The sequence below is a fragment of the Gobio gobio genome (genome assembly GCF_949357685.1).
Source record: "Gobio gobio genome assembly, chromosome: 17".
NCBI lineage: Eukaryota > Metazoa > Chordata > Actinopteri > Cypriniformes > Gobionidae > Gobio > Gobio gobio.
The window spans coordinates 1,665,758-1,683,350 of NC_137110.1; the positions used below are offsets into that span (position 1 = coordinate 1,665,758).

The following is a 17,593-nucleotide window of genomic DNA, read 5'->3' on the forward strand; positions in this document are numbered from 1 at the left end:
GTGTGTCTGATGATGGTCAGGTGTGTGTCTGATGATGGTCAGGTGTGTGTCTGATGATGGTCAGGTGTGTGTCTGATGATGGTCAGGTGTGTGTGCTGATGATGTCAGGTGTGTGACTGATGATGGTCAGGTGTGTGTCTGATGATGGTCAGGTGTGTGTCTGATGATGGTCAGGTGTGTGTCTGATGATGGTCAGGTGTGTGTCTGATGATGGTCAGGTGTGTGTCTGATGATGGTCAGGTGTGTGTCTGATGATGGTCAGGTGTGTGTCTGATGATGGTCAGGTGTGTGTCTGATGATGGTCAGGTGTGTGTCTGTCTGATGATGGTCAGGTGTGTGTCTGTCTGATGATGGTCAGGTGTGTGTCTGTCTGATGATGGTCAGGTGTGTGTCTGATGATGGTCAGGTGTGTGTCTGATGATGGTCAGGTGTGTGTCTGATGATGGTCAGGTGTGTGACTGATGATGGTCAGGTGTGTGACTGATGATGGTCAGGTGTGTGTCTGATGATGGTCAGGTGTGTGTCTGATGATGGTCAGGTGTGTGTCTGATGATGGTCAGGTGTGTGTCTGATGATGGTCAGGTGTGTGTCTGATGATGGTCAGGTGTGTGTCTGATGATGTTCAGGTGTGTGTCTGATGATGGTCAGGTGTGTGTCTGATGATGGTCAGGTGTGTGTCTGATGATGGTCAGGTGTGTGTCTGATGATGGTCAGGTGTGTGACTGATGATGGTCAGGTGTGTGACTGATGATGGTCAGGTGTGTGTCTGATGATGGTCAGGTGAGTGTCTGATGATGGTCAGGTGTGTGTCTGATGATGGTCAGGTGTGTCTGACGATGGTCAGGTGTGTGTCTGACGATGGTCAGGTGTGTGTCTGACGATGGTCAGGTGTGTGTCTGATGATGGTCAGGTGTGTGTCTGATGATGGTCAGATGTGTGTGTCTGATGATGGTCAGGTGTGTGTCTGATGATGGTCAGGTGTGTCTGACGATGGTCAGGTGTGTGTCTGATGATGGTCAGGTGTGTGTCTGATGATGGTCAGATGTGTGTGTCTGATGATGGTCAGGTGTGTGTCTGATGATGGTCAGGTGTGTGTCTGATGATGGTCAGGTGTGTGACTGATGATGGTCAGGTGTGTGACTGATGATGGTCAGGTGTGTGTCTGATGATGGTCAGGTGTGTGTCTGATGATGGTCAGGTGAGTGTCTGATGATGGTCAGGTGTGTGTCTGATGATGGTCAGGTGTGTGTCTGATGATGGTCAGGTGTGTGTCTGATGATGGTCAGGTGAGTGTCTGATGATGGTCAGGTGTGTGTCTGATGATGGTCAGGTGAGTGTCTGATGATGGTCAGGTGTGTGTCTGATGATGGTCAGGTGTGTGTCTGATGATGGTCAGGTGTGTGACTGATGATGGTCAGGTGTGTGTCTGATGATGGTCAGGTGTGTGTCTGATGATGGTCAGGTGAGTGTCTGATGATGGTCAGGTGTGTGTCTGATGATGGTCAGGTGAGTGTCTGATGATGGTCAGGTGTGTGTCTGATGATGGTCAGGTGTGTGTCTGATGATGGTCAGGTGTGTGTCTGATGATGGTCAGGTGTGTGTCTGATGATGGTCAGGTGAGTGTCTGATGATGGTCAGGTGTGTGTCTGATGATGGTCAGGTGAGTGTCTGATGATGGTCAGGTGTGTGTCTGATGATGGTCAGGTGTGTGTCTGATGATGGTCAGGTGTGTGTCTGATGATGGTCAGGTGAGTGTCTGATGATGGTCAGGTGTGTGTCTGATGATGGTCAGGTGAGTGTCTGATGATGGTCAGGTGTGTGTCTGATGATGGTCAGGTGAGTGTCTGATGATGGTCAGATGTGTGTGTCTGATGATGGTCAGATGTGTGTGTCTGATGATGGTCAGGTGTGTGTGTCTGATGATGGTGCTGTGATTTCAGCATCAGAGCTGGACGGATGATCTTCCTCTCTGTCAGCTGTGCGGCCTCGGCTCGGCCCCAAACTGCACATATGGCCCTGATGGGAAGGGGACCCAGAGCCACCCGAACGAGGACGGACACTTCCGCTTCAGGTAGAGTCGCTCTCAGCCGCTGCGGACGCCTGCACAGGCTCAGTGTGATCTGATGTCACGTCCTGTTTCCTCCTCAGCACGGAGTGCTGCTTCCTCTACGGGGTGTTTAACGGCTACGACGGCAGCCGCGTGTCCAGCTTCGTGTCTCAGTGCCTGACGGCGGAGCTCCTGCTGGGTCAGCTGAGCGCCGGACACACGGATGCAGACGTGCGCAGGATCCTCTCACAGGTACCAGAGCCCGGGTGCATAAAGCACCTTCAGTTTTTCCCTCAAGTATGAACTTAAGGGGCGATTTCCCCTTACCTAAGAGAATAACTTAAGGGTGTTGCATATCATCTCTTAAACGGTTCTCTTAGGTGAGGGGAACATTTAAGTGTTTCACGACAGCGATCCTGGATTCACGATATAAAAGTTGTTGCCATAGATACGCAAAACACTAACACTAATGCTGCGTTCACACCAAACGTGAATAGAGCGTCAAATTCACGTCTAGTTTGACGCTTTAACTTTGAATGCATTCGCGCGTCCAAAGCGAGATGGACACGCGTATAAAGCAAAGCGCTTGAAGAGAAATTAACGCGCGTCCTTTTGGGCTTTTCAGTGTGCGGCCGCGCAATTGAAAAATACTACTGTTATTGTGTCACGAAATGTAGTTCAGTCGAGAATGTAGTAGTTTAAAGCAGTGGTTCTCAAATGGGGGTACGCGTACCCCTGGGGGTACGTGAAGGCATTCCAGGGGGTACGTGAGATTTTTAATTATTGCCTACATATATTTAAAAAGAAGCATCCATGCAAAAATACTTTAAAAATAATTCTTTAATAAATATTTCAGAAAAATATAAGTATAAGTTCATAAAATTAATTTTATATTCAGTAGGCTATTCGATTTCATTATCCTAAAAACCCAGAGTCTCCCCCATACCAGGATGGTTTGACCCAACCTGTCATATGCCGCCTGGCATCACCTGTCAATCACTTGGATCAACAATAGGGTGATAGGGTGAGGGTTTTTAATGTTCTGTCCCCGACTGGAGTTGTCCCCGGAAATGTCCCCGTTTTACAGCTCGTTCCAAACAACCCGCAGATATATTGGAAAAAAAGCGCCCAACCAACATACAGCTGCTACGCTGACTCTACTTGGTAGCGCACGCTCCGCCCGCTTCAACTTCATGAAGAACGTACCGAGTCGAGAGCAGACAGAGCGCCATTATCGTCAAATATCAAAAGAAACCTCGTTGTCGCTTTCAAGGTAGTAACATACTAACTATTCGTTTTTAATTTAAAGTAATATTGTATGTGCTTTATAACAGAGCCTCAACAAGGTACGGGATTGTTTTGTCCCCAAAAGATCTGCAGTCACAATGCAGTGATTACCACACATCTGAACTATAACTTCAATATAAAAACCTTAACCCTAACCCCAAACAATTACACTTGCAACCAACATGTGCAGAATACATATACTTTCTGCTTAAAATAATCCTAAAAAGCTAAATAACAAGACCAATTAAGGACAGTAAGAATTATTTTCAAGCATAAACGTAACAAAACTTTTGAAGTAAAAAAAGTAATTTATATAGTTGCCTATAAACTTAAATAAAATTATAAAATGTTACAATATTTGTTGAATAGTTTTATTTATCATATTTATGTTTTATTTTTGTTATGTGTTTTTGTTAAGTCATGTTACAATATTGTTTTGAACTGCTTATTTACAATGGTTAGCTTACCAATAACTGTTTTCATTGTTTGTTTGTTTTTTTGTGTTTTTTTATTGTATTAAATCCAGACCAAAAATCCTAATAATCAAACAAATGAGATTTAAGTGATATTTTGACCACTCAAATATGAAATGTCCCCGGTTTCCATTTCAGAAATATGGTCACTGTTTTCACTACATTAGTTTGAATCACTACATTTTAGTGATGATAAATATTTGCAATAAATTTAGTCATGGATTATTATCATTTAAAATGTTCGAAATAGTAATTTTTTTTCAAATGTTTGAATTTTGTATGCGTTTATCTGTTCCAAAGTTTAATAAATCAGACACTGATGGCACAGTGCTCTGTTTTAAGTCTTTTTTTTCAACCAAAAATGCTTTGCGCTGGTTAGGGGGTACTTGGCTGAAAAAATATTTCACAGGGGGTACATCACTGAAAAAAGGTTGAGAACCACTGGTTTAAAGCTCAAATCTGTGGTTTATTTGTAAAGATCGCACCTATTTAAAGATGTTGTGAGATCCCGCCTGGAACAGCCTCACCTCGGCTAGTCCTCCGGACTTCTGCCGCTGGTAAACCAGACATGTTTAAATTCACAATCTATAGCTTCGGTTCTATTATATGAAACATATAAGTTAAAAGACATTAATGACTTGTTATAACTTTAATCCTGTGAGTTTTTCTTCATCTCATTCAGAAATGTACGTGTGACTGCAAGTGTTCAGTGTCAGTGGTTGCGATGTGTGATGGTCAAATCAGTGTATTCTTGCAACAATTTTTCATCGCTAAGATGGTCCAGAGGGTTCTCCCTATCCCTAAAAACTCTTCTTGGCACATAATGATCTTCAGCTGGTTCCATAAATTCAGCCATGTCGTCTTATTTTTGTCTGCGTTACTCTTAAGGTTACAATTTCCAAACATTAAGTTATACTTAGGGAAATGAGCGTTAAGGGGTTTTATGCAACACTTAACGCTTTTTAAGGGATTACTCAAGTGAAAAAACAGTATTTAAGGGGAATTCTAAGTGTTTGTGACGTTTCACTTAAAGAAACCCTTAAGTAACACTTAAGGGTTTTTTCTGCAACACCCTTTGGTTTAAGGGAAACATAAGGGCGAACTTAAGGGAAAAGTACACTTAAGGTGCTTTATGCAACCGGGCACAGAGCTTCACCTGATAAGATTAAACTGGAGTGAAGCGCTTCAGGAACAAGAACAGATGTAGGCGGGGCTTGATTGTGTCTGTGGGGAATGGATTGGATTGTTGTGGTTTGCTATTGGTGGATCTCATGTGAGTGACAGGTTTTCCCGCCCACTGAAGCCAATAGTGTCATTATTCAGATCATGTTCTGTTCTCGGTCACATGGGTGATGATGCGTGTCTTTTAAACTCTCAGGCGTTCGATGTTGTGGAGAAGAGCTACTTTGAGACCATCGACGATGCTCTCGCAGAGAAGGCCAACCTGCAAACACAGCTTCCTGAGGTGAGGACAGATGCATGTACAGACTAGTGTTCATTCTGTCACCTATTTTAGTCTAGTTTAAGTCAAAAGACAACTCAAGGTATCTTAGCCAAGTTTTAGTCGACTAAAAGTCTCGTCATTTTAGTCTAGTTTTAGTCAAAAGACAACTCAAGGTGTCTTAGTCAAGTTTAAGTCGACTAAAAGTCTCGTCATTTTAGTCTAGTTTTAGTCAAAAGACAACTCAAGGTATCTTAGACAAGTTTTAGTCGACTAAAAGTCTCGTCATTTTAGTCTAGTTTAAGTCAAAAGACAACTCAAGGTATCTTAGTCAAGTTTAAGTCGACTAAAAGTCTCGTCATTTTAGTCTAGTTTAAGTCAAAAGACAACTCAAGGTATCTTAGTCAAGTTTTAGTCGACTAAAAGTCTCGTCATTTTAGTCTAGTTTAAGTCAAAAGACAACTCAAGGTATCTTAGTCAAGTTTTAGTCGACTAAAAGTCTCGTCATTTTAGTCTAGTTTAAGTCAAAAGACAACTCAAGGTATCTTAGTCAAGTTTAAGTCGACTAAAAGTCTCGTCATTTTAGTCTAGTTTTAGTCAAAAGACAACTCAAGGTATCTTAGACAAGTTTTAGTCGACTAAAAGTCTCGTCATTTTAGTCTAGTTTTAGTCAAAAGACAACTCAAGGTGTCTTAGTCAAGTTTAAGTCGACTAAAAGTCTCGTCATTTTAGTCTAGTTTAAGTCAAAAGACAACTCAAGGTATCTTAGTCAAGTTTTAGTCGACTAAAAGTCTCGTCATTTTAGTCTAGTTTAAGTCAAAAGACAACTCAAGGTATCTTAGTCAAGTTTAAGTCGACTAAAAGTCTCGTCATTTTAGTCTAGTTTAAGTCAAAAGACAACTCAAGGTGTCTTAGTCAAGTTTTAGTCGACTAAAAGTCTCGTCATTTTAGTCTAGTTTTAGTCAAAAGACAACTCAAGGTGTCTTAGTCAAGTTTTAGTCGACTAAAAGTTTCGTCATTTTAGTCTAGTTTAAGTCAAAAGACAACTCAAGGTATCTTAGTCAAGTTTTACTCGACTAAAAGTCTCGTCGTTTTAGTCTAGTTTTAGTCAAAAGACAACTCAAGGTGTCTTAGTCAAGTTTTAGTCGACTAAAAGTCTCGTCATTTTAGTCTAGTTTAAGTCAAAAGACAACTCAAGGTATCTTAGTCAAGTTTTAGTCGACTAAAAGTTTCGTCATTTTAGTCTAGTTTAAGTCAAAAGACAACTCAAGGTATCTTAGTCAAGTTTTAGTCGACTAAAAGTCTCGTCATTTTAGTCTAGTTTAAGTCAAAAGACAACTCAAGGTGTCTTAGTCAAGTTTTAGTCGACTAAAAGTCTTGTAATTTTAGTCTAGTTTTAGTCAAAAGACAACTCAAGGTATCTTAGCCAAGTTTAAGTCGACTAAAAGTCTCGTCGTTTTAGTCTAGTTTAAGTCAAAAGACAACTCAAGGTATCTTAGTCAAGTTTTAGTCGACTAAAAGTCTCGTCATTTTAGTCTAGTTTAAGTCAAAAGACAACTCAAGCCCCTGGTTTCACAAACAAGGCTTAAGCTAGTCCCAGACTAAAATGCATGTTTGAGTTGTTTTAACTGAAAGCAACTTGCACTGAAATATCTTAAAATATGTCAGTGCCATTGTTTTGTCTCAAGATGCACACCAATAATGATATTTTTTAAGGCATGTTTGCAAAAGCTACTTAAATGCCCTAATTGAACTAAGGCTTCATCCTTGCTTAATCTAAGCCCTGTCTGTGAAACCAGGCCAAGGTATCTTAGCCAAGTTTAAGTCGACTAAAAGTCTCGTCATTTTAGTCTAGTTTTAGTCAAAAGACAACTCAAGGTATCTTAGACAAGTTTAAGTCGACTAAAAGTCTCGTCATTTTAGTCTAGTTTAAGTCAAAAGACAACTCAAGGTATCTTAGACAAGTTTTAGTCGACTAAAAGTCTCGTCATTTTAGTCTAGTTTTAGTCAAAAGACAACTCAAGGTATCTTAGTCAAGTTTTAGTCGACTAAAAGTCTCGTCATTTTAGTCTAGTTTTAGTCAAAAGACAACTCAAGGTATCTTAGACAAGTTTTAGTCGACTAAAAGTCTCGTCATTTTAGTCTAGTTTAAGTCAAAAGACAACTCAAGGTATCTTAGTCAAGTTTTAGTCGACTAAAAGTCTCGTCATTTTAGTCTAGTTTTAGTCAAAAGACAACTCAAGGTATCTTAGTCAAGTTTTAGTCGACTAAAAGTCTCGTCGTTTTAGTCTAGTTTAAGTCAAAAGACAACTCAAGGTATCTTAGTCAAGTTTTAGTCGACTAAAAGTCTCGTCATTTTAGTCTAGTTTTAGTCAAAAGACAACTCAAGGTATCTTAGTCAAGTTTTAGTCGACTAAAAGTCTCATCATTTTAGTCTAGTTTTAGTCAAAAGACAACTCAAGGTGTCTTAGTCAAGTTTTAGTCGACTAAAAGTCTCATCATTTTAGTCTAGTTTTTGTCAAAAGACAACTCAAGGTATCTTAGACAAGTTTAAGTCGACTAAAAGTCTCATCATTTTAGTCTAGTTTAAGTCAAAAGACAACTCAAGGTATCTTAGACAAGTTTAAGTCGACTAAAAGTCTCGTCATTTTAGTCTAGTTTAAGTCAAAAGACAACTCAAGGTGTCTTAGTCAAGTTTAAGTCGACTAAAAGTCTCGTCATTTTAGTCTAGTTTAAGTCAAAAGACAACTCAAGGTATCTTAGTCAAGTTTTAGTCGACTAAAAGTCTCGTCATTTTAGTCTAGTTTAAGTCAAAAGACAACTCAAGGTATCTTAGTCAAGTTTAAGTCGACTAAAAGTCTCGTCATTTTAGTCTAGTTTAAGTCAAAAGACAACTCAAGGTGTCTTAGTCAAGTTTTAGTCGACTAAAAGTCTCGTCATTTTAGTCTAGTTTTAGTCAAAAGACAACTCAAGGTGTCTTAGTCAAGTTTTAGTCGACTAAAAGTCTCGTCGTTTTAGTCTAGTTTTAGTCAAAAGACAACTCAAGGTGTCTTAGTCAAGTTTTAGTCGACTAAAAGTCTCGTCATTTTAGTCTAGTTTAAGTCAAAAGACAACTCAAGGTGTCTTAGTCAAGTTTTAGTCGACTAAAAGTCTCGTCATTTTAGTCTAGTTTAAGTCAAAAGACAACTCAAGGTATCTTAGACAAGTTTAAGTCGACTAAAAGTCTCGTCATTTTAGTCTAGTTTTAGTCAAAAGACAACTCAAGGTATCTTAGTCAAGTTTTAGTCGACTAAAAGTCTTGTCATTTTAGTCTAGTTTTAGTCAAAAGACAACTCAAGGTATCTTAGCCAAGTTTAAGTCGACTAAAAGTCTCGTCGTTTTAGTCTAGTTTAAGTCAAAAGACAACTCAAGCCCCTGGTTTCACAAACAAGGCTTAAGCTAGTCCCAGACTAAAATGCATGTTTGAGTTGTTTTAACTGAAAGCAACTTGCACTGAAATATCTTAAAATATGTCAGTGCCATTGTTTTGTCTCAAGATGCACACCAATAATGATATTTTTTAAGGCATGTTTGCAAAAGCTACTTAAATGCCCTAATTGAACTAAGGCTTCATCCTTGCTTAATCTAAGCCCTGTCTGTGAAACCAGGCCAAGGTATCTTAGCCAAGTTTAAGTCGACTAAAAGTCTCGTCATTTTAGTCTAGTTTTAGTCAAAAGACAACTCAAGGTATCTTAGACAAGTTTAAGTCGACTAAAAGTCTCGTCATTTTAGTCTAGTTTAAGTCAAAAGACAACTCAAGGTATCTTAGACAAGTTTTAGTCGACTAAAAGTCTCGTCATTTTAGTCTAGTTTTAGTCAAAAGACAACTCAAGGTATCTTAGTCAAGTTTTAGTCGACTAAAAGTCTCGTCATTTTAGTCTAGTTTTAGTCAAAAGACAACTCAAGGTGTCTTAGTCAAGTTTTAGTCGACTAAAAGTCTCGTCATTTTAGTCTAGTTTTAGTCAAAAGACAACTCAAGGTGTCTTAGTCAAGTTTTAGTCGACTAAAAGTCTCGTCATTTTAGTCTAGTTTAAGTCAAAAGACAACTCAAGGTATCTTAGACAAGTTTAAGTCGACTAAAAGTCTTGTCGTTTTAGTCTAGTTTAAGTCAAAAGACAACTCAAGGTGTCTTAGTCAAGTTTAAGTCGACTAAAAGTCTCGTCATTTTAGTCTAGTTTTAGTCAAAAGACAACTCAAGGTATCTTAGTCAAGTTTAAGTCGACTAAAAGTCTCGTCATTTTAGTCTAGTTTTAGTCAAAAGACAACTCAAGGTGTCTTAGTCAAGTTTTAGTCGACTAAAAGTCTTGTCGTTTTAGTCTAGTTTTAGTCAAAAGACAACTCAAGGTGTCTTAGACAAGTTTAAGTCGACTAAAAGTCTCGTCATTTTAGTCTAGTTTTAGTCAAAAGACAACTCAAGGTGTCTTAGACAAGTTTAAGTCGACTAAAAGTCTCGTCATTTTAGTCTAGTTTTAGTCAAAAGACAACTCAAGGTATCTTAGTCAAGTTTAAGTCGACTAAAAGTCTCGTCATTTTAGTCTAGTTTTAGTCAAAAGACAACTCAAGGTGTCTTAGTCAAGTTTTAGTCGACTAAAAGTCTCGTCATTTTAGTCTAGTTTAAGTCAAAAGACAACTCTCTTAGTCAAGTTTTAGTCGACTAAAAGTCTCGTCATTTTAGTCTAGTTTAAGTCAAAAGACAACTCAAGGTATCTTAGTCAAGTTTAAGTCGACTAAAAGTCTCGTCATTTTAGTCTAGTTTTAGTCAAAAGACAACTCAAGGTGTCTTAGTCAAGTTTTAGTCGACTAAAAGTCTCGTCATTTTAGTCTAGTTTTAGTCAAAAGACAACTCAAGGTGTCTTAGTCAAGTTTTAGTCGACTAAAAGTCTCGTCATTTTAGTCTAGTTTTAGTCAAAAGACAACTCAAGGTGTCTTAGTCAAGTTTTAGTCGACTAAAAGTCTCGTCATTTTAGTCTAGTTTTAGTCAAAAGACAACTCAAGGTGTCTTAGTCAAGTTTTAGTCGACTAAAAGTCTCGTCATTTTAGTCTAGTTTTAGTCAAAAGACAACTCAAGGTGTCTTAGTCAAGTTTTAGTCGACTAAAAGTCTCGTCATTTTAGTCTAGTTTTAGTCAAAAGACAACTCAAGGTATCTTAGTCAAGTTTAAGTCGACTAAAAGTCTTGTCGTTTTAGTCTAGTTTTAGTCAAAAGACAACTCAAGGTGTCTTAGTCAAGTTTTAGTCGACTAAAAGTCTCGTCATTTTAGTCTAGTTTTAGTCAAAAGACAACTCAAGGTATCTTAGTCAAGTTTAAGTCGACTAAAAGTCTTGTCGTTTTAGTCTAGTTTTAGTCAAAAGACAACTCAAGGTGTCTTAGTCAAGTTTAAGTCGACTAAAAGTCTCGTCATTTTAGTCTAGTTTTAGTCAAAAGACAACTCAAGGTGTCTTAGTCAAGTTTTAGTCGACTAAAAGTCTCGTCATTTTAGTCTAGTTTAAGTCAAAAGACAACTCAAGGTGTCTTAGTCAAGTTTTAGTCGACTAAAAGTCTCGTCATTTTAGTCTAGTTTTAGTCAAAAGACAACTCAAGGTATCTTAGACAAGTTTAAGTCGACTAAAAGTCTCGTCATTTTAGTCTAGTTTTAGTCAAAAGACAACTCAAGGTATCTTAGTCAAGTTTAAGTCGACTAAAAGTCTCGTCATTTTAGTCTAGTTTTAGTCAAAAGACAACTCAAGGTATCTTAGACAAGTTTAAGTCGACTAAAAGTCTCGTCATTTTAGTCTAGTTTTAGTCAAAAGACAACTCAAGGTATCTTAGTCAAGTTTAAGTCGACTAAAAGTCTCGTCATTTTAGTCTAGTTTTAGTCAAAAGACAACTCAAGGTGTCTTAGTCAAGTTTAATTCGACTAAAAGTCTCGTCATTTTAGTCTAGTTTTAGTCAAAAGACAACTCAAGGTGTCTTAGTCAAGTTTTAGTCGACTAAAAGTCTCGTCATTTTAGTCTAGTTTTAGTCAAAAGACAACTCAAGGTATCTTAGACAAGTTTAAGTCGACTAAAAGTCTCGTCATTTTAGTCTAGTTTTAGTCAAAAGACAACTCAAGGTATCTTAGACAAGTTTAAGTCGACTAAAAGTCTCGTCATTTTAGTCTAGTTTTAGTCAAAAGACAACTCAAGGTATCTTAGTCAAGTTTAAGTCGACTAAAAGTCTCGTCATTTTAGTCTAGTTTTAGTCAAAAGACAACTCAAGGTGTCTTAGTCAAGTTTTAGTCGACTAAAAGTCTCGTCATTTTAGTCTAGTTTTAGTCAAAAGACAACTCAAGGTATCTTAGACAAGTTTAAGTCGACTAAAAGTCTCGTCATTTTAGTCTAGTTTTAGTCAAAAGACAACTCAAGGTATCTTAGTCAAGTTTTAGTCGACTAAAAGTCTCGTCATTTTAGTCTAGTTTAAGTCAAAAGACAACTCAAGGTGTCTTAGTCAAGTTTAAGTCGACTAAAAGTCTCGTCATTTTAGTCTAGTTTAAGTCAAAAGACAACTCAAGGTGTCTTAGTCAAGTTTTAGTCGACTAAAAGTCTCGTCATTTTAGTCTAGTTTTAGTCAAAAGACAACTCAAGGTATCTTAGACAAGTTTAAGTCGACTAAAAGTCTCGTCATTTTAGTCTAGTTTTAGTCAAAAGACAACTCAAGGTATCTTAGTCAAGTTTTAGTCGACTAAAAGTCTCGTCATTTTAGTCTAGTTTTAGTCAAAAGACAACTCAAGGTATCTTAGACAAGTTTAAGTCGACTAAAAGTCTCGTCATTTTAGTCTAGTTTTAGTCAAAAGACAACTCAAGGTATCTTAGACAAGTTTAAGTCGACTAAAAGTCTCGTCATTTTAGTCTAGTTTTAGTCAAAAGACAACTCAAGGTATCTTAGTCAAGTTTAAGTCGACTAAAAGTCTCGTCATTTTAGTCTAGTTTTAGTCAAAAGACAACTCAAGGTATCTTAGACAAGTTTAAGTCGACTAAAAGTCTCGTCATTTTAGTCTAGTTTAAGTCAAAAGACAACTCAAGGTATCTTAGACAAGTTTAAGTCGACTAAAAGTCTCGTCATTTTAGTCTAGTTTAAGTCAAAAGACAACTCAAGGTGTCTTAGTCAAGTTTTAGTCAACTAAAAGTCTCGTCATTTTAGTCTAGTTTTAGTCAAAAGACAACTCAAGGTATCTTAGACAAGTTTTAGTCGACTAAAAGTCTCGTCATTTTAGTCTAGTTTAAGTCAAAAGACAACTCAAGGTATCTTAGTCAAGTTTTAGTCGACTAAAAGTCTCGTCATTTTAGTCTAGTTTTAGTCAAAAGACAACTCAAGGTATCTTAGTCAAGTTTTAGTCGACTAAAAGTCTCATCATTTTAGTCTAGTTTTAGTCAAAAGACAACTCAAGGTATCTTAGTCAAGTTTTAGTCGACTAAAAGTCTCATCATTTTAGTCTAGTTTTTGTCAAAAGACAACTCAAGGTATCTTAGACAAGTTTAAGTCGACTAAAAGTCTCATCATTTTAGTCTAGTTTAAGTCAAAAGACAACTCAAGGTATCTTAGACAAGTTTAAGTCGACTAAAAGTCTCGTCATTTTAGTCTAGTTTAAGTCAAAAGACAACTCAAGGTGTCTTAGTCAAGTTTAAGTCGACTAAAAGTCTCGTCATTTTAGTCTAGTTTAAGTCAAAAGACAACTCAAGGTATCTTAGTCAAGTTTTAGTCGACTAAAAGTCTCGTCATTTTAGTCTAGTTTAAGTCAAAAGACAACTCAAGGTATCTTAGTCAAGTTTAAGTCGACTAAAAGTCTCGTCATTTTAGTCTAGTTTAAGTCAAAAGACAACTCAAGGTGTCTTAGTCAAGTTTTAGTCGACTAAAAGTCTCGTCATTTTAGTCTAGTTTTAGTCAAAAGACAACTCAAGGTGTCTTAGTCAAGTTTTAGTCGACTAAAAGTCTCGTCGTTTTAGTCTAGTTTTAGTCAAAAGACAACTCAAGGTGTCTTAGTCAAGTTTTAGTCGACTAAAAGTCTCGTCATTTTAGTCTAGTTTAAGTCAAAAGACAACTCAAGGTGTCTTAGTCAAGTTTTAGTCGACTAAAAGTCTCGTCATTTTAGTCTAGTTTAAGTCAAAAGACAACTCAAGGTATCTTAGACAAGTTTAAGTCGACTAAAAGTCTTGTCGTTTTAGTCTAGTTTAAGTCAAAAGACAACTCAAGGTATCTTAGACAAGTTTAAGTCGACTAAAAGTCTCGTCATTTTGGTCTAGTTTTAGTCAAAAGACAACTCAAGGTATCTTAGTCAAGTTTTAGTCGACTAAAAGTCTTGTCATTTTAGTCTAGTTTTAGTCAAAAGACAACTCAAGGTATCTTAGCCAAGTTTAAGTCGACTAAAAGTCTCGTCGTTTTAGTCTAGTTTAAGTCAAAAGACAACTCAAGCCCCTGGTTTCACAAACAAGGCTTAAGCTAGTCCCAGACTAAAATGCATGTTTGAGTTGTTTTAACTGAAAGCAACTTGCACTGAAATATCTTAAAATATGTCAGTGCCATTGTTTTGTCTCAAGATGCACACCAATAATGATATTTTTTAAGGCATGTTTGCAAAAGCTACTTAAATGCCCTAATTGAACTAAGGCTTCATCCTTGCTTAATCTAAGCCCTGTCTGTGAAACCAGGCCAAGGTATCTTAGCCAAGTTTAAGTCGACTAAAAGTCTCGTCATTTTAGTCTAGTTTTAGTCAAAAGACAACTCAAGGTATCTTAGACAAGTTTAAGTCGACTAAAAGTCTCGTCATTTTAGTCTAGTTTAAGTCAAAAGACAACTCAAGGTATCTTAGACAAGTTTTAGTCGACTAAAAGTCTCGTCATTTTAGTCTAGTTTTAGTCAAAAGACAACTCAAGGTATCTTAGTCAAGTTTTAGTCGACTAAAAGTCTCGTCATTTTAGTCTAGTTTTAGTCAAAAGACAACTCAAGGTGTCTTAGTCAAGTTTTAGTCGACTAAAAGTCTCGTCATTTTAGTCTAGTTTTAGTCAAAAGACAACTCAAGATGTCTTAGTCAAGTTTTAGTCGACTAAAAGTCTCGTCATTTTAGTCTAGTTTAAGTCAAAAGACAACTCAAGGTATCTTAGACAAGTTTAAGTCGACTAAAAGTCTTGTCGTTTTAGTCTAGTTTAAGTCAAAAGACAACTCAAGGTGTCTTAGTCAAGTTTAAGTCGACTAAAAGTCTCGTCATTTTAGTCTAGTTTTAGTCAAAAGACAACTCAAGGTATCTTAGTCAAGTTTAAGTCGACTAAAAGTCTCGTCATTTTAGTCTAGTTTTAGTCAAAAGACAACTCAAGGTGTCTTAGTCAAGTTTTAGTCGACTAAAAGTCTTGTCGTTTTAGTCTAGTTTAAGTCAAAAGACAACTCAAGGTGTCTTAGTCAAGTTTAAGTCGACTAAAAGTCTCGTCATTTTAGTCTAGTTTTAGTCAAAAGACAACTCAAGGTATCTTAGTCAAGTTTAAGTCGACTAAAAGTCTCGTCATTTTAGTCTAGTTTTAGTCAAAAGACAACTCAAGGTGTCTTAGTCAAGTTTTAGTCGACTAAAAGTCTTGTCGTTTTAGTCTAGTTTTAGTCAAAAGACAACTCAAGGTGTCTTAGACAAGTTTAAGTCGACTAAAAGTCTTGTCGTTTTAGTCTAGTTTTAGTCAAAAGACAACTCAAGGTGTCTTAGACAAGTTTAAGTCGACTAAAAGTCTCGTCATTTTAGTCTAGTTTTAGTCAAAAGACAACTCAAGGTATCTTAGTCAAGTTTAAGTCGACTAAAAGTCTCGTCATTTTAGTCTAGTTTTAGTCAAAAGACAACTCAAGGTGTCTTAGTCAAGTTTTAGTCGACTAAAAGTCTCGTCATTTTAGTCTAGTTTTAGTCAAAAGACAACTCAAGGTGTCTTAGTCAAGTTTTAGTCGACTAAAAGTCTCGTCATTTTAGTCTAGTTTAAGTCAAAAGACAACTCAAGGTGTCTTAGTCAAGTTTTAGTCGACTAAAAGTCTCGTCATTTTAGTCTAGTTTTAGTCAAAAGACAACTCAAGGTATCTTAGTCAAGTTTAAGTCGACTAAAAGTCTTGTCGTTTTAGTCTAGTTTTAGTCAAAAGACAACTCAAGGTGTCTTAGTCAAGTTTTAGTCGACTAAAAGTCTCGTCATTTTAGTCTAGTTTTAGTCAAAAGACAACTCAAGGTATCTTAGTCAAGTTTAAGTCGACTAAAAGTCTTGTCGTTTTAGTCTAGTTTTAGTCAAAAGACAACTCAAGGTGTCTTAGTCAAGTTTTAGTCGACTAAAAGTCTCGTCATTTTAGTCTAGTTTTAGTCAAAAGACAACTCAAGGTATCTTAGTCAAGTTTTAGTCGACTAAAAGTCTCGTCATTTTAGTCTAGTTTTAGTCAAAAGACAACTCAAGGTATCTTAGTCAAGTTTAAGTCGACTAAAAGTCTTGTCGTTTTAGTCTAGTTTTAGTCAAAAGACAACTCAAGGTGTCTTAGTCAAGTTTTAGTCGACTAAAAGTCTCGTCATTTTAGTCTAGTTTTAGTCAAAAGACAACTCAAGGTATCTTAGTCAAGTTTAAGTCGACTAAAAGTCTTGTCGTTTTAGTCTAGTTTTAGTCAAAAGACAACTCAAGGTATCTTAGACAAGTTTAAGTCGACTAAAAGTCTCGTCATTTTAGTCTAGTTTTAGTCAAAAGACAACTCAAGGTGTCTTAGTCAAGTTTAAGTCGACTAAAAGTCTCGTCATTTTAGTCTAGTTTTAGTCAAAAGACAACTCAAGGTATCTTAGTCAAGTTTAAGTCGACTAAAAGTCTCATCATTTTAGTCTAGTTTTAGTCAAAAGACAACTCAAGGTATCTTAGTCAAGTTTAAGTCGACTAAAAGTCTCGTCATTTTAGTCTAGTTTTAGTCAAAAGACAACTCAAGGTATCTTAGTCAAGTTTAAGTCGACTAAAAGTCTCGTCATTTTAGTCTAGTTTTAGTCAAAAGACAACTCAAGGTATCTTAGTCAAGTTTAAGTCGACTAAAAGTCTCGTCATTTTAGTCTAGTTTTAGTCAAAAGACAACTCAAGGTGTCTTAGTCAAGTTTTAGTCGACTAAAAGTCTTGTCGTTTTAGTCTAGTTTTAGTCAAAAGACAACTCAAGGTATCTTAGTCAAGTTTTAGTCGACTAAAAGTCTCGTCGTTTTAGTCTAGTTTTAGTCAAAAGACAACTCAAGGTATCTTAGTCAAGTTTTAGTCGACTAAAAGTCTCGTCATTTTAGTCTAGTTTTAGTCAAAAGACAACTCAAGGTGTCTTAGTCAAGTTTTAGTCGACTAAAAGTCTCGTCATTTTAGTCTAGTTTTAGTCAAAAGACAACTCAAGGTGTCTTAGTCAAGTTTTAGTCGACTAAAAGTCTCGTCATTTTAGTCTAGTTTAAGTCAAAAGACAACTCAAGGTGTCTTAGTCAAGTTTTAGTCGACTAAAAGTCTCGTCATTTTAGTCTAGTTTTAGTCAAAAGACAACTCAAGGTATCTTAGTCAAGTTTAAGTCGACTAAAAGTCTTGTCGTTTTAGTCTAGTTTTAGTCAAAAGACAACTCAAGGTGTCTTAGTCAAGTTTTAGTCGACTAAAAGTCTCGTCATTTTAGTCTAGTTTTAGTCAAAAGACAACTCAAGGTATCTTAGTCAAGTTTAAGTCGACTAAAAGTCTTGTCGTTTTAGTCTAGTTTTAGTCAAAAGACAACTCAAGGTGTCTTAGTCAAGTTTTAGTCGACTAAAAGTCTCGTCATTTTAGTCTAGTTTTAGTCAAAAGACAACTCAAGGTATCTTAGTCAAGTTTTAGTCGACTAAAAGTCTCGTCATTTTAGTCTAGTTTTAGTCAAAAGACAACTCAAGGTATCTTAGTCAAGTTTAAGTCGACTAAAAGTCTTGTCGTTTTAGTCTAGTTTTAGTCAAAAGACAACTCAAGGTGTCTTAGTCAAGTTTTAGTCGACTAAAAGTCTCGTCATTTTAGTCTAGTTTTAGTCAAAAGACAACTCAAGGTATCTTAGTCAAGTTTAAGTCGACTAAAAGTCTTGTCGTTTTAGTCTAGTTTTAGTCAAAAGACAACTCAAGGTATCTTAGACAAGTTTAAGTCGACTAAAAGTCTCGTCATTTTAGTCTAGTTTTAGTCAAAAGACAACTCAAGGTGTCTTAGTCAAGTTTAAGTCGACTAAAAGTCTCGTCATTTTAGTCTAGTTTTAGTCAAAAGACAACTCAAGGTATCTTAGTCAAGTTTAAGTCGACTAAAAGTCTCATCATTTTAGTCTAGTTTTAGTCAAA

General features: G+C 36.8%; 1 protein-coding gene across 2 annotated transcripts in view; it reads left to right on the forward strand.

Moving 5' to 3' along the window:
- The window catches only part of tab1 (TGF-beta activated kinase 1/MAP3K7 binding protein 1), a 44,118-nt gene that overhangs the window by 12,343 nt on the left and 14,182 nt on the right, over positions 1–17,593 (forward strand). For both annotated transcript variants that reach the window (XR_013818273.1, XM_079840336.1), the window contains exons 2-4: positions 1,941–2,071; positions 2,149–2,299; positions 5,186–5,272. Coding sequence is in view for 1 of the 2 variants with exons in the window: in XM_079840336.1 (XP_079696462.1) it covers positions 1,941–2,071; positions 2,149–2,299; positions 5,186–5,272 (369 nt within the window). In the remaining variant the exon portion in view is untranslated. The remainder of the gene's footprint in view (positions 1–1,940; positions 2,072–2,148; positions 2,300–5,185; positions 5,273–17,593) is intronic.